The 17,163-nt window shown below is 42.0% G+C and overlaps 1 protein-coding gene across 1 annotated transcript in view; it reads left to right on the top strand.

Annotated features, from left to right (window-relative positions):
- Positions 1-66: 66 nt before the first annotated feature.
- THAP12 (THAP domain containing 12) overlaps positions 67-17,163 on the top strand; it is a 31,206-nt gene continuing 14,109 nt past the window's right edge. The window contains exons 1-2 of the mRNA XM_016921640.4: positions 67-454; positions 15,258-15,378. Coding sequence (XP_016777129.3) covers positions 366-454; positions 15,258-15,378 — 210 coding nt within the window. The 5' untranslated portion in view covers positions 67-365. The remainder of the gene's footprint in view (positions 455-15,257; positions 15,379-17,163) is intronic.

The raw sequence follows: 17,163 nt of genomic DNA, 5'->3' as shown, positions 1-17,163 counted from the left end.
TGAGAAAGCGGAAAGGAGGGGCGGGGGAGGAAGGCTGAGGGAAGAGAGGGCACCCCCGGGCGTCAGGGTGCATTGTGGGAAGGAGGCGGCAGCGTCTCGGGCGGGCGGGAGGTGCACCAGCGGCGGCGGCGGCGGTAAATCCTCCCGGCCGCTCACAGCACTGTGGAGCCGCGTCCCCAGCCCGGCCTCGGACCGCGGCACCCCTCCTGGCCCTCGCGGCTTCTAGCCCGCCCGCCCCTCCCCCGCGCGTCGGCCCTGCCAAGCCGGCCGGCCGGCCTGGCTCCCCTCCCCGGCCCCGACGGGCGGGCGGACTGCCCTGAGGAGGCGGGGAGGGGAGGGCTGGGCCGGCCGGCGGGCGGGCGACGATGCCGAACTTCTGCGCTGCCCCCAACTGCACGCGGAAGAGCACGCAGTCCGACTTGGCCTTCTTCAGGTTCCCGCGGGACCCTGCCAGGTAAGCGGCGGGCGCAGAGCGGGCGGCCCGGGCCCACCTTCGCGGTGAGCGCTGCCAGCCGCCGGCCCCTGGCGGGCTCCCGGGCTGGCTGAGAGGGGCGCAGGGGGCGGGCGCTGCGCACTGCCGTCGACCCCAGCGTTGGACCGAGATGGGGAGCCGGCCCCGAGCCGTGGGCGGGCGGTCGTCCGGGGACCTCGGAGCACGTGCGCTGGTGGGGGCTCTGCGCGGAGGACACCACCCCAAACGCGAGGGAGCTGGGGCGGCGCGCGGACGCGGGATGCTGTGGGTTCTCGCCGTGGCTCACTTGCTGTGTGACCTCGGGGGAGTCGCTTTCCTCTCTGGGCGTTAGTTTCCTTAGCTGTCAAAAGAGAGCAGGACTCTGTGGTTGTGGCCACTGGGGCCTTTCCCTCTCCTTGCCACCACCCCCGGGACAGCGTTTCTGTTTTGAGTCCCGCTACCTTCTTTCATCTCATCGCAACTGCTTTCTCCTTCGGACTTGTCATTGCACGGTTCAGGATTCATTTTCTGGCTGTCACCGTTACTCATTTTCTCGCTTGGGTATTGTAGGGATAACAGAGGGTGTACGCGTGAGGGCGTCGGAATTGGTATTGGAACCTCTTCCTTCGGATAACCCCCACACACTGACATATTTAGGGAATGATAGCATAGGGACTGTGTTTGAAAGGCTGAGATGTTTCATAGGCCTGTCTTGTTGGTTCATTCATTTAAAATCAATGCCTACTATGTGCCGAGTGCAAATGTTAGGTGCTGGGAGTTCATGGGTGAATAAGGGTGTCACTGCTTGCAGAAAGCTCTCAGTCCATTAAGGGAACAGGTGCAGCAACGGGCGACTATAATTTATGTTATTAATTAGTTCAATTAATTATTGAAGGTCTACTTGTGTTGGCATTGTTGTGAGCAGTGGGGGTTACAGATGAACAAATCGAAGTCCTTGCTCTCATGAAGATTACATTCTAATGGGGGGGGGAATAAACAAGTAAAATACGTAGTGTGTCGGATGATGGTAAATACTGTGGAGAAAAATAAAGGTTAGAGGGTAGGGGAATAAGTAGTATCAAGGGACGCACAATTGCTATTTTAAATACAGTGATTAGAGAAGGCCTCACTAAGAAGGTGAATTTGAGCAAAGACCAGGTGAAGGGGCCAGCCATGGAGATACCTTGGGCAGCAGCATTCCAAAGAAGGCAAAGACAGGGCAACCAGGAGTCCAGGGAGAGGGACTGGGAGAGAGGTGAGATGAGACCAGAAAGGTGTGTGTATGGTAGGGGCAAATTCTTTAGGTAGGACCTTGTAGGTCTTGGAAGGCACTATGGTTTTTATTATGAGTGAAATAGGAAGTCATTGAAGGGTTTAGAGCAGAGACTTAAATTTTAACAGGATCAGTGGCTGCTTATTAGATTGTGGGGAGGCAAAGGTGAAAGCCGGAAGACCAGTTAAAAGGCTGTTGTAATAATCCAGATTAATAGAGGAGGAGATGGTAAATTTGAGATATGGTTTGAAGGTGAAGCCAACATCATTTGCTAATGGTTTGGAGGTAGATTGTAAAAGAAAAAGAGAACTCAAGGACGACTTCAAGATTTTAAAAATCTATGTTGGCCAGGTTGGTCTTGAACTCCTGGCTTCAAGCAATCCTCCTGTCTCGGTCTCCCAAAGTGCTAGAACAGGCTCTGAGCCACCGCGCCCAGCCGACTTCAAGATTTTTAACGTGAGCATTTGCTGAGATAGGGAAGACTGGGAAGAGCAGGTTTGGTAGAGGAATACTAGAAGTTTGGGTTTGAGAGGCCTGATAGACATTCAAGAATAGATGTCTAGGCCGGGCATGGTGGCTCACATCTGTAATCCCAGCACTTTGGGAGGCCTAAGCAGGCAGAACACTTGAGGTCAGGAGTTCGAGACCAGCCTGGCCAACATAGGGATACCCTGTCTCTATTTAAAAATACAAAAATTAGCAGAGCGCAGTGGTGCGTGCCTGTCCAGCTACTCAGGAGGCCAAGACATGAGAATCGCTTGAACCCGGGAGGCAGATGTTGCAGTGAGCCGAGATCGTGCCACTGCACTCCAGTCAGGGTGACAGAGCAAGACTCCGTCTCAAGAAAAAAAGAATAGATGAAAAAAAAAAAAAAAGAATAGATGTCTTTCTTCATACCATATACAGAAATGAACTCCAAATGGCCTATACTTTTATTGAGATCAAAGGCCTAAATATAAGAGCTATATCATTAAACTTTTAGGAAAAAAATACAGATAAATCTTCATGACTTTAGATTTGGCAGCACATTCTTGTTTGTTTTTTGTTTTTTTTGAGACAGAGTCTCACTCTGTTGCCCAGGCTGGAGTGCAGTGGCACAGTCTCAGCTCACTGCAACCTCTGTCACCGATGTTCACAAACTATTCTACTCACTCAGCCTCCTAGGTAGCTGGGATTGCAGGCACCCGCCACCATGCCTGGCTAATTTTTGTATTTTTTTTTAGTCGAGACGGGGTTTCGCCATGTTGGCCAGGCTGGTCTCGAACTCCTGATCTCAGGCGATCTGCCCGCCTTGGCCTCCCAAAGTGCTGGGATTACAGGTGTAAGCCACCGTGCCTGGCTGGCACCACATTCTTAGATATGACACCAAAATACATGCAGTAAAAAGAAAAGTAGACTAATTGGACTTCATCAAAATTAAACTTTTGTGTATCAAAGAACATTACCAAGAAAGTGAAAAGAATGGAAGAAGGTACTTGCAAATAATACATTTGATCAGGGTCTAGTATCCAGAATATATAAAGAACTCTTACAATTCAGCAACAAAAAGACAACCCAATTTTAAAATAGGCAAAGGACTTCTTTCTTTAAACAAAAGATATAAATGGCTAAAAAGCACATGAAAAGATGCTGAGCATCACTCGTTATTAGAGAAGTTCAAATCAAAACCACAAGTGGCAGTTAGATGTAGAATTACCGTGTGTCCCAGCAATTCCATTCCTAGGCGTATATCCAAAGAATTGCAAACTGATATTCAAAAAAACCAAATGTACACACATTCATAGCAGCACTATTCGCAATAGTCAAAAGGTAGAAACAAGCCACGTTTATCAGTGTGTGAATGGATAAACAAAATGTATATCAATACAATGAAATATTAGCCATGAAAAGGAATGAAGTGCCAGTACATACTACAGTATGGGTGAACCTCAGAAACATTATGCTAAGTGAAAGAAGTCAGATACAAAAGCTTATATGTTGTATGATTCTATTATATTAAATATCCAGAATAAGTAAATCCATAGAGATAGAAAGCATATCAGTGGTTGCCTGGGGCTGGGCCAAAGGGAGAGTGGGGCGCAACTGATTAATGGTTACAGGGTTTCCTTTTGAGGTGATGAAAATGTTTTAGAATTAGGTAGTGGTGATGGTTGCAGAACATGATGAATGTGTTAATTGCCATTAGTTTTTTACTTTAAAATGGTTAGTTTTATGTTATGAGAATTTCACCTCAAAGAAAATAGATGTCTTGAAGAGAGAATAGGATATACAAGTCTGAAATTCAGAGACTTTCAGACTGGAAATTGTAAATATGGGTGTTCTCAGTTTATAGAGGGTATTTAAAACCGTGGTACGGGTTAAGGTTATCTAAGGAGTGAGCAAAGAACAGATCTGAGGATTGAGTCCTGGGGCATTCCCAGTGTTTTAAGTTCTGAGACATGGGAAAGAACTCGCTCAGTACAGTGAGGAGTAGCAGTTGGGAACAGAGGAGAGGAGCATCTTAGTCTGACTTGGCCTTGCCCCATTATGCGTTATCTTCCTTTTACCCAAATTTTAGCCCAAAGACATTCTTACAGGTTTATTTCACTTCCATAATGAGGGCACCCCTAGTCAGTTCTGGACCACAGGTCATTTGTATTAATATGTAGTGAATCCTGTTTTGACTACACTCCTTAAGGGGAGTATAGTCTATAGGGGTTTACAATTTCAGATTTGAAAGAAGTGTTTAGATCTAGTGAAATCTCACTTGAAATACTGGAATTTTCTCAATAATAGTGACTTTTATCATTTTTATGGTTATTATCCCTTTTGAGAATCTAGCATAAGGACTCTTACCTGAAAAAAAAAAAACATAGACACAATTTAGCATTCGAAGACAAATATGTTTATGGGCCTTTACAGGCCCTGTGCATTCCTGACAGATGGGAATCTTTGCCCTTGCTAAAACACCTCTAATGATAGTCCTCTCCTTTGTGAGAAGACACGTGATGATTCTGGATGCTTTGACTGTTGTTTCTTCCTTGTATTGAGTGGACATCTGCCTCCTGTAATTGAGGCCTTGGAGGTCCTAGTTTTGTCCCCAGGATCACACTAAGTCTCTGCCCTTTTCAGCGTTAGACTCCTTTGAATGCTTCAAGACCAAATCATGAATTTCTTTTTAAAAAGATGTTTATTGAGATGCAATTCACATATAATTCACCCATGTAAAGTGTACGATTTGGGGTATATACATTAATTTTTAAAATTTTGGTAAAATACAACAAAATTTGCTAATTTAACCTTTAAGTGTGCAATTCAGTGGCGTTAATTATATTCACAGTGTTGTGCAACCTTCTCCACTATTTTCAAAACTTTTTCATTTATCCCAAACAAAAACTGTAACCATTAGGCAATAACCTCCCATTCCCCTGCCCTTCCAGCCTTTGGTAACCTCGAATCCACTTTCGGTCTTTATAAATTTGCCTGTTCTAGGTTCCTCATATTGGTGGAATCATACGATATTTCTCCTTTTATGTCTGGCTTGTTTAACTTAATATGTTCAAGGTCTTTTTATCCAAATCAAACCTCCTCGTACTACATGATTTTAAGTTCTACTGTATTTGATAGTTTCCTTTTCACTGTGCCCAGTGTTATTTATAACAAAGAAGTAGTTTCCAGAGGTGTTATTGAATTAATAACAGTATTTTTAGGGTTATTAGTTCTAACCCACCCCCCCCACCTTTTCTTCTATAAACAGGTTGTAGGGAAGGTTGATAAAAGGTGACATTGCCAGTCTAGTCTTCAAATGCTAACATTGTTAACAAACAATAAAGATGAATATATTTAATGCTATTAAAACAGTACATTTCCCAGTCATCAGTTATAAATTCCATGCATGCTTTTAGAAACAGCTATTTAGAAATAATTTAAACTTAAGAGTGTAATTAATAAAGTGTATGGTGTGGAATCACATACCATAATAGTTCTTATTGTTTTAGAAAACGTGGCATTAATATGCTTCTTTTTTAAAAAAGTGAAATAACCAACCCAGCTTAGGTCAGTGACACGGTTTAAGTAAAAAAAAAAAAAACAAAAAAAACAAAAAAAAACCTAAGTCTTGATTGCCCCAGGGTGGCTTGCCTAATGCCAAGGCTTGCCACTGTGAGGCAGCTCACAGTGGAGCTCTTCCTAAACCAGGAGAAGGTACAGGTAGAGCTAATGAATTGCTCTGATTAGAGTGAGATGGGCGTTGAAGCCCTCTTCTTCCTCCTCAGGCAGCTAGTACTAACTCACTCAAGATGGGTGAGGGCTTCCAAGGTTCTTCTGGCAATTTAATGAAGGCTGATTGAGAGCTGGTGTGCTCCACTTTGTGAAATGTAAAACAGTGGTTTTCTGGGGACTCGTGAGGGTGCCTGTTTGGGCTGTTATAACAAAATACCTTAGACTAGGTGATTTTTAAACAACAGAAATTTATTTCTCATAGTTCTGGAAGCTGGGAAGTCCAAGATGAAGTCACCAGCAGATTTGGCATCTGGTGAGGGCTCACTCTTGGCTTCTTAGATGGTGCCTTCTTGTTCTGTTCTCACATGGCGGAAGGGGCAAATAAGGCTTCCCCGTCATGACCTAAGTCATCTCCCAGATGCCCCACCTCCCAACACCACTGCACTGGGGATTGTTTCAATATGAATTTTGAGGGGATGCAGACATTCAGACCATAGCAATCCCCAAGACCCTTTCAGGGAGTCCACAATGTCAGAACTATTTTCATAATAACACTGATATTATTTGCATTTTTCATATTTGGTCTCTCAGGAGTGGACAGTGGAATTTTTGGGTTGCTACATAACATGATGGCATCATTGCTTTGATAAATTTTGTGTTGTGTTTTCTAGAATTTTCTAAATATGATTATTCAGATCTGAGTGTTCGGTAGACATTTTCTCAGAAATAAACAAGCCTGCCACTTCAAGGAGAACAACTGATAATTTGAGCATTCAAGTTGAAAATTAGAATTTTGGAAAATTTATGTGCCACTGTGAGCTTGACAGCTCTCTAATACTTAAAGACTTTTCTGGTGAGATCACTGATGATACTGATGTGTTTTGTTTTGTTTTTTTTTTTTGTATAATGAATTGCATTAACATTTATATGGTATGTATAACTCACTGAACTAATATTTTCCAAATGACGAATTTATGGTTTTACAGAGACATACATGGATAAAAGTGCAAGATAGACTATGGGATTTTTTATGTACTAGGGCATGAAAAAGCTCATTGGTCTGGTCTCAGATTTCACATTTCAACTAATCTTGAAGAAACTACCACTTGTGGAGAATTCACAATTATATGGAAAAAAGAGGAGTATTGTAATAACCTTTTTAACTGCATATCGTTATGAGGCTAGATTTTCTTCATATATTTCAACCAAAACAACATATAGCAATAGATTAAATACAGAAGCAGATATGAGAATCTAGCTGTCTTCTGTTAAGCTGGACGTTAAAGAGATTTGCAAAAATGAAGAAGTATCATTTTTCTCACTAAATATTTTTGTTTTGGAAAATGCAATTTTTTATTAAAACGTTATTTGTGTTAACATAAGGTTGGTATTTTAATGAATTAATAAATATTTTTAAAATTTTTCTGATAAATGTTGTTAGGTAAAATCCACATAAACAAAAGATCTTTGGAGTCCTCAATAATGTAATAGTGCAAAGGAATCCTGGGACTATGAAGTTTGAGAATTGCTGCTCTAAAATGTGAGCAGCAAATTTCAAACTTTTTTTTTTTTTTGAGGGGTCTTACTCTGTCACTCAGGCTGGAGTGCAGTGTGGCAGGAGCATGGCTCACTGCAGCCTCAACCTCCTGGGCTCAAGCGATCTTCCAGCCTTAGCCACCCAAGTACCTGGGACTATAGGTGCCCATCACAACCCCCGGCTAATTTTTGAAAAAAATTTTTTTTAGAGACAGGGTCTCACCATGTTGCCCAGGCTGGTCTTGGACTCCTGAGCTGAAGCATTCCCCCCTTGTTCAGCCTCCCAAAGTCGTAGGATTGCAGATGTGAGACACCACGCCCAGCCTGAAGTACTTTCATATCAACTCATTTAATCTTCCAAACAATGGGGTGAGTTGTAATAATAGTACTTCTTTTTCCTTTTTTTTTTTTTTTTGAGACAGTGTCTCACTGTCACCCAGGCTAAAGTGCAATGACACGATCTCCAGTCATTGCAACCTCTGCCTCCTGCGCTCAAGTAATTCTCCTGCCTTATCCTCCCAAGTAGCTGGGACTGCAGGTACATACCACCATGCCTGGCTAATTTTTGTATTTTTTGTAGAGACAGGGTTTCACCATGTTGCCCAGGCTGGAACAGTACTTACGTAGTGTATTCTTTGTGACAGGCACTGCTCTGTTATATACTTCTCTGTTATATATACATTATTCCATGTTACCCTTGCAGTAAATTTTGAGGTAGTCCTTGCTTTACAGATGACCAAAGTAGGTACAGAGAGGTTAGCTAACTTCTTTAAAGGCCCTGCAGAAATGTCTAAAACCTTAAGAGCAGGTAGGACAGGATAAAATAGGTATTACCCGAACTTTTTTGACCATGGAACCCTGTTTTTTTTTGGAGACAGGTTCTTATTCTGTCACCCAGGCTGGAGTGCAGGGGCACAATCATTGCTCACTGCAGTCTCCATCTCCCAGGCTCAAACAATCCTCCCATCTCTGCCTCCCAAGTAGCTGGGGACCATAGGCACACGCCACCACACTTGACTAATTTTTTAATTTTTTATAGAGACAAGGTCTCCCTATATTGTCCAGGCTGGTCTTGAACTCCTAGCCTCAAGTGATCCTCTTGCCTTGGCCTCTCAAAGTGCTGGTATTACGAGCCACCATGCCCGGTCCCTTTTTTTTTTTTTTTTTTTTAAATGTAACAGTTCTGACTGGGCATAGTCACTCAGGCCTGTAATCCCAGCACTTTGAGAGGCCGAGGCAGGAGGATGGCTTAAACCTAGGAGTTTGAACTTAGAATGAGCTATGATTGCACCAGTGTGCTACAGCCTGGGCGACAGATTGAGGCCCTGTCTCTCTCCCTTTTTTTTTTTTTTAGGAGCAATTCTTTGAACAGGATTCCTTGGAATACACTTTTAGAAATGCTGCATTAGTAAGAAACCAATGAGGGAAAAACATCAAAAACAAAACAAAGAAGTAATCAGTGATGGTTGACTAGTGCCGAAGGTGTTTAAGGTGTGTACAGAAAGTGGCTGCACGCAGTGGCTCACGCCTGTAATCCCAGCACTTTGTGAGGTCGAGGCGGGAGGATCGCTTGAGCCCGGGAGTTTGAGACCCACCTGGGCAACATGACACCTCTTCTCATTACTTTAAAAATGAAATAAAAGATAGGCCAGGCACAATGGCTCACGCCTGTAATCCCAGCACTTTGGGAGGCCGAGGCGGGTGGATCACCTGGTCAGGGGTTCGAGACCAGCCTGGCCAACATGGCGAAACCCCATCTCTACTAAAAGTACAAAAATCAGCCGGGCATGGTGGGGGGTGCCTGTAATCCCAGCTACTCAGGAGGCTGAGGCAGGAGAGTAGCTTGAACCCAGGAGGCAGAGGTTGCAGGGAGCCAAGATTGTGCCACTGCACTCCAGCCTGAGCGACAAGAGCAAGACTCCACCAAAAAAAAAAGAAAAGTTAAAAATGAAATAAAATCTGTACAGGAAAGTGACCGTTGGTTTTGGCAGGATAGGGTCGTTAGTAATTTTCTTGAGCAGTTTCAGTGGAAAAGGGATAGAGTAGGAGCCTCCTTGGCATTGATTAAGGAGACAGTACAACAAGATAAGTGGATGCAGTCCAAATGGATGCTTTAATAAGTTTTGCTATAAAGAGGATCAGGATTAAGAGAGTTTTAAAGATGGGAGACATTAGGGCATGTTTACACTGTGGGAATAATATAGTAAGATAAATGTAGGGAGTTCAGATATTACACATGGAGAGGTGGAAAGTCTTAAATACCTGGAGTTTTCTGTGTGCATACATATTCATACACATACACCCACATATATGTACACATGTGAGTCAGGAAAACTTTCCCTCAAGAAATGACATTTGAGCTAAGATCTGAAGGCTGAGTCATAGTTAACTGTGCATAGGAAGTGTATAAAAAGCAGCAAGAAGAGTGTAGTAGGCTGAGTAAACAGCGCAGGGAAGGCCTCAGGATAGAAGTGAACACAGTTGTTTATCCTGAGAGTAATGAGAAGCCACTAAAAGCTTAAGCATGGGAGAGACATTCTCAAATTGGCTTTAAAAAAGGCTCTGCAGCATGGAGAAGGGGTTAGAGAAGGGCAGATGACCAGTTTGGAAGAGATACTAGTAGACCAGGTAAAAAATTATGGTAGCTTGGACCAGGGTGTTATTGATGGAGAGAAGCAGATGGATTTGGGGAGTCATTCCACTGTGCTAAGGGAAAAGTCTACAAAATCTGGAGTACAGGGAACAGAACAATGACAGGGAGAGCTGGGAAAGGGGAGGCATTGGTAAAAATTTGAGATGAGTATGTAAGTGGGTATGTATGTATATAAATATATATACATGTTCATAATACACATATGAATACACATGTGAAAACACTTATTGTGGTCATATATATATATATATATATATTTTTTTTTTTTTTTTCTTTTTTTTGAGACAGAGTCTCGCTCTCTTGCCAGGCTGGAGTGCAGTGGTGCGATCTTGGCCTACTGCAACCTCCACCTCCCGGATTCAAGTGATTCTCCTACCTCAGCCTCCCGGTCATATATAATTTTTATAATTTTATTCATGTAAAAACGTATACATAGAAGAGCTACGTGCGGTGGCTCATGCCTGTAATCCTAGCACCTTGGGAGGCCGAGGCAGGACGATCACTTCACCCAGGCGTTTCAGACTAACCTGGGCAACATGGTGAAACCCCGTCTCTACAAAAAATACAAAAAGTTAGCCAGGCATGGTGGCGTGTGCCTGTAGTCCCAGCTACATGGGAGACTGAGGTGGGAGAATCACTTGAACCCAGGAGATGGAGGCTGCAGTGAGCCGAGATTGCACCACTGCACTCCAGCCTGTGCAACAGAGTGAGATCCTCTCTCTCAAAAAAAAAAACCCTAAAAAACATATGCACAGAAGATCACAAATGATAACTGTACATCATGTTGGATTTTCAGAGTAACATATCCATGAAAATTTCACCGGGATTTTTAAAAAATAGAGTATCACTAGCGTCCCAAACTTCTCTGCTTCATGGTTCTCCCAGCCATTATCCCATTCTCCCCAGTGGTAGCCACTGTGACTTCACATACCTTGGATTAGTTAGGTTTTGGGGGGAAGAGGGAGAATGAATGGAAGCTTTATTATTGTTTGAGATATAGAACATTAGCAGCACCTCAGTAGCCTCTTTTGTGCCCACTCCCAGTTGTTACCCTCCCCAAATGTATCTGCTATTCCATCACTGTGTTGAGGCAGAGCCAGACCACCCCATATTTAAAGATTCACTAGAAGGGCTTGCAGGACTCAGTATATGGTTGTACTCACAGTGAAGATTTATTGCATTGTAGTAAGGATACACATCTGGATCATGAGGGAAAAAGACACAGGCACAGTCTGAAGGAATCCATGTATAGGCTTCCCTATGCTCCCTCTTTCCCATGAGGGGGTCACCCAGAGCCCGTTTTTCCCCAGTGGTGGAAATGTGGCAACACGTGCCGTGTTTCTGTGGAGAGAAGACCGTTAGAGACGTAGTGTCCAAGGTTTTTACTGGGTCCTGATCACATAGGCAGCCTCTGCCTGGCATATAATAAAATTCCAAATTCCCAGAAGGGATGGCAGGTGTTCAGCATAAATCATGTTGTTTGCACAAACAGTCTAGGCACATTGAGCTGCATTATCAGTTAGGAAAAATTTTATTTCTGTGTATGGAACTGTTTACCAACCAAGTTCCCGGATACCAGCCCAAGGTCCTTAACAAACAGGCCTTTCTAAGGACAGCAGCCTGAGGTCTGCTGTGTTAACTCTTTTTCTGAACAATCACTATGAATGAGTTTTGCCTGTTCTAGAATTTCATATCAAAGGAATCATGTAGTATGTACTCCTGGCTTCTTCTGCTTAACATTACATTTGTGAGATTGTAGATAGTTTGTTCATTTCATAGCCAAGTAGTATTCCATTGAATGAATATACCACAATTTATCCATCCTGCTGTTGATGGGCAAAGTTACTTCACCTTCTCCCCAATATTTGGTATTACCTCTTTTACATTGTAGTCATTCTTGTGGGTATGTAGTAATTTGTTTTGGCTTTAATTAGCATTTCCCTGATGGCAAATGAGATCGAGCATTTTTTTTTATCTATGTATTGCCATTTTTAAAACCTTTTTATTATAAAGTGCCTGTTCAAGGCCCCTTGCCTATTTTTATGTTGGGTTATTTATTTGTAGGAGTTCTTCATATATATTTTGAATGTGAGTCCATTGTTAGATATATGTATTGCAAATATCTGATATTTTGTGGTCTGCCATTTCACTCTTAAATGGCTTCTTTTAATGAAGAAAAGTTATTAACTTTAAAGTAGCCTAATTTATATATCTTTTCCTCTAGCATTTGTGCTGTTGCCTTAAGAGATCTTTATTCCAAGGTCATGAAGATAATCTCCTGTGTTATCTTTTAGTGGCTTTATTGTTTTACCTTTCATATTTAGATCTCCAATCACTTGGAACTTATTTTTGTGTATGGTGTACAAATAGGAGTTAAGATTTATTTTTTTCATGTAGATATTCAGCTGACTCGGCCCTATTTATTGGAAAAGAAAAATCCATATTTGCTGCTGTTCAAAGCTACCTTTAAGTATCTGCAGTGCTCTATTTTGTTTCACTGTTCTGTCCTTCTGCCAGTACCTGTCTTAATAAGCTTTACAGTAAGTCTTAATATCTGGTAGTGTAATTCTTTCAACCTCCTTTTTCCTCTCTCTCTCTCTCAAGATTATCTTGGTTATCCCTGGTTCTTTAATTTTGTGTATAAAAAGTTTTAGAATAATTTGTCATTTCTTTCTCTTGCTCTCTCTCACAAACTTACTGGGCTTGTGATTATATTGAATTAGTAAATGGGTTTGGGGAGAATTGACATCTTTGGAATTTAGTGTGCCAGTTCATAAACTTGTGTATTTATTTAAGTTTGCTTTAAAAAGATTATTAGAGGTCTTGCACTTCTTTCACTAGATTTATTCTTAAGTAGTTCATATAGAAAGACAGGTGTATTTAATTAGGCTCTCTGCCTGATGCCCATTCTGTTCTTGATTGTCTGAATAAGAGTTGCTGTTGATATCAGAAAGCTGTTTCAACTTAGTTCAGAGGTAATATGTACAGTATTGCTCTGTGTGGAAGGTCTCCAGAGATTTAAGAATTTAAAAAACAAACAACTGTAGCAGTATGGCAAATTATTTTATAGTGAGATCGTTTTTATACTTAATATTTGGATTTTGAAACATGAAATGTTTATAATCATAATGTACAACTGTGTAAAAGTGTGATTAAATTGTGAACATCTTAGGCATCATTACTGTGAGCAGTAATACTTGTTGGTCAAATGAAATGCTGTACAATTTAGGTGTAGTTTTTTAAAAATCATAGCATTTTACCTTGATTTTACATTTTTAGAGTAGAGAGAATTAAGTGTCAGGGGCATGTATGTTGGGGGGAGGTGGACAATAGTGTTAAAACATAAAAAAAAAAATACTGTGATTTAATTATAAAGGAATATGTTGGGCCGGGCGCAGTGGCTCGCGCCTGTAATCCTAGCACTTTGGGAGGCCAAGGTGGGCAGATCACCTGCGATCCGGAGTTCGAGACCAAGCTAGCCAACGTGCTGAAACCCCATCTGTACTATAAATACAAAAATTAGCTGAGTGTGGTGGTGCATGCCTGTAATCTCAGCTCCTCGGGCGGCTGAGGCAGGAGAATTGCTTGAACCTGGGAGGCAGAGGTTGCAGTGAGCTGAGATCACACCGCTGCACTCCACCCTGGGCTAAAGAGCAAGACACCATCTCAAAAAAATAATTTGTGATACTGTTTATCCACGGCAGAACTTTTATTCTTAGAAATTTGAGGAATGGGCCGGGCGCGGTGGCTCACGCCTGTAATCCCAGCACTTTGGGAGGCCGAGGCGGGCAGATCACCTGAGGTCGGGAGTTCGAGACCAGCCTGACCAACATGGAGAAACCCAGTCTCTACTAAAAATACAAAATTAGCCAGGTGTGGTAACGCATGCCTGTAATCCCAGCTACTTGGGAGGCTGAGACAGGAGAATCGCTTGAACCCGGGAAGCAGAGGTTGCAGTGAGCCAAGATCATGGCATTGCACTCCAACCTGGGCAACAAGAGCAAAACTCTGTCTCAAAAAAAAAAAAAAAAAAAAAAAGGAAAAGAAATTTGAGGAAAGATCTAGTTGTGACTTTAGCAAGTTACTTAATATTTCTGTGCCTTCATCTGCACAAGGGGGATATTAATAGTACCCATCTTTGGAAAGGACTTAGAACGTGTCTGGCTCATAATAAGTGCTTATTATTAGCTTTTCTGAAAATATTTAAGCACCGAGAGGGCATGGACTTTGTCTTGTTCTCTGTCTTCAACACTTTTTGTGTACTAGATTGTGTAGTCACAGTCCCTGCATTCATGGAGCTTGCAATCTAGTCAGCACGTATTACCGTAGATAATAATTTGTGTTCATAGGAAGATAAACGAATACAGCCTTTATGCTTCCCTTAGAAACTAGTTATTTAAAGAACATCTAGTTGCTGAATTTTTTTTTTTTTTTCCGAGACGGTGTCTGGCTCTGTCACCCAGGCTGGAGTGCAGTGGCGCAATCTCGGCTCACTGCAAGCTCCGCCTCCCGGGTTCACGCCATTCTCCTACCTCAGCCTCCCGAGTAGCTGGGACTACAGGCGCTCGCCGCTTCGCCCAGCTAATTTTTTGTATTTTTAGTAGAGACGGGGTTTCACCGGGTTAGCCAGGATGGTCTCGATCTCCTGACCTCCTGATCCGCCTGCCTCGGCCTCCCAAAGTGCTGGGATTACAGGCGTGACACCACGCCCGGCCTAATTGCTGATTTTCTACAGTGACAGTGTTGTTTTGTATGCTTGTTGAAGTTGAAATCCTGAAGGGAATGTTAAGCTGTTAGCCTTGTGGCTGTGCATGCAGCTTTCTGCTTGTTCTGCTGATGGTTGAATCTTCTCTGATGTTTTGGGAGTTGGAAGATGCAGGTTTCAGTTCTAGTTCTGCTGATGATTTTGTACTTCCCTCCAAACAAGTTACTTCTTAACCTTGTCTGTAATTGAAATGTTGGTACTAAATGACTTCTAAGGTTTTTTCCAACTGTTATTTTGTTATTAATCAAATTCTCCAAATTATGTTCTCAGGGAGGGGAGCAGGAATCCGTTGTTATTAATGTATGTTTGCCTTAAAACTGAAGGCTGAAATTTAAATGCTGAGCTCATTTTCATAATTGTATTTTGGTTTTATTTATAGATGCCAGAAGTGGGTGGAGAACTGTAGGAGAGCAGACTTAGAAGATAAAACACCTGATCAGCTAAATAAACATTATCGATTATGTGCCAAACATTTTGAGACCTCTATGATCTGTAGAACTGTGAGTAATAGAAGAGCTTGGTGTCTCTCTGTTTGACTTGATTTCTCTCTCTCACTGTGTCTGGTTGGAAATGTAAGTATTTACCAATGTTGGAAGGTATTCCTATATCCTGCCACTTTAAGATGAAGACAGATTTGGAGCTGAATAGTATCTGTTTTGTTCTTAAAATCCTGATTTTGCCAGGCGCCTATAATCCCAGCACTTTGGGAGGCCGAGGCAGGAAGACCACTTGAGCTCAGGAGTTTGAGACCAGCCTGGGCAACATGGCCAGATGCCGTCGCTACAGAAAATACCAAAAAAACTAGCGAGGTGTGGTGATGTATGCCTGTAGTCCCAGCTACTTGGGAAGCTGAGATGGGAGAATACTTGAGCCCATGACGTCGGGGCTGCAGAGATTTGTGTTCATGCCACTACACTCCACTCTGGGCGACAGAGTGAGAGCTTGTCTGGAAAAAAAACTCAAAATGATTAAAAGAAAAAAAACAAAACTCTTCTGTTCCTGGTGCCGCATTTCTACTCACCCAAGGTAACTACTTTTTTTTTTTTTTTTTTTTAAAGACAGTCTTGCTCTGTCACCCACGCTGGAGTGCAGTGGCGCTATCTTAGCTCACTGCAACCTCTGCCACCTCCCCCACCTCCTGGGCTCAAGCGATTCTCTCTCCTCAGCCTCCCAAGTAGCTGAGATTACAGGCATTGTGCCACCACGCCCAGCTAATTTTTGTACTTTTAGTAGAGGTGGGATTTCTCCATGTTGGCCAGGCTAGTCTCAAACTCCTGACCTCAAGTGACCCGCCCACCTCGGCCTCCCAAAGTGCTGGGATTACATGTATGAGCCTCCACACCCGGCTGAGGTAACCACTTTTAAATATTATTTAGTCTTCAGGAAAATTTTAGATGATTATAAAAGTATATGTTTATTTAAGGTAAAGTTGGTGTTTTTATTTAGAGCTGTTTATCTAGAGCTTTTTTATGAGTAAAATTTTCATCTCGGAATGGAGCTCTTGTTTTCATGTTTTTGTATGTACTATTAGAACCAACTTTTAATTTTTATGTGGTAGATATAATAGTAAACAAATTATCCAGGTAATGTGGAAAAACATTTTCATCAATAATATGTAATTTCATATCAGGACCTACTGTTAACTGTGTGAGCTTGGCCAAGTCACTTCCCCTCTTTGGGCCCCAGTTCCTAATAAGGAGATTAGGCCAGGTAATTCCTGAGTTCTAAGATTTTTAACTCTCTGTGATTCTCTTGCTGTGATTTATAAAAGGCACAAATAAGGCAAATTTGATTGAAATGAAGCAGACTTGTTTCAGTGTAACTAATGTAACACCTCAGATATTGGGATAGACATAAACTTGATTCAAAGGTACACTATATGTTGTTATGCAGCAATTTATTTTGATATTTTTTTCAGATACATTTTGCAGAGGCATCAGAAAACTAAAGAATGATTGGGTTATTTTATTTCTCAAAATTAATTGAAGCAGATACTTGTGAAGTCATTGGGAGGTGAGCCAATTCCGGTTCAACAGTTTAATCACAAATATTTGAGGAATATTTTTGCCTTGATTTGTTAAAAGGGTAATAATGATCAACCAAAATAAAAGGTTTCATATGTTTAAAAGGCAAACTACTTTTATGTTCTTGACATGAAGTAAAAATATCCCAAATTATTTTAAATACATTTGCCATATGCATTTTTGCATTTTTATTTTAGTAATAAATATGGTCTCTTAATTAGATAATTCTAACCAGATTGTGAGAAATTTAAAGGATAGTTC

Source organism: Pan troglodytes, chromosome 9 (genome assembly GCF_028858775.2).
Source record: "Pan troglodytes isolate AG18354 chromosome 9, NHGRI_mPanTro3-v2.0_pri, whole genome shotgun sequence".
NCBI lineage: Eukaryota > Metazoa > Chordata > Mammalia > Primates > Hominidae > Pan > Pan troglodytes.
This window is presented reverse-complemented; position numbering and strand designations above follow the sequence as displayed.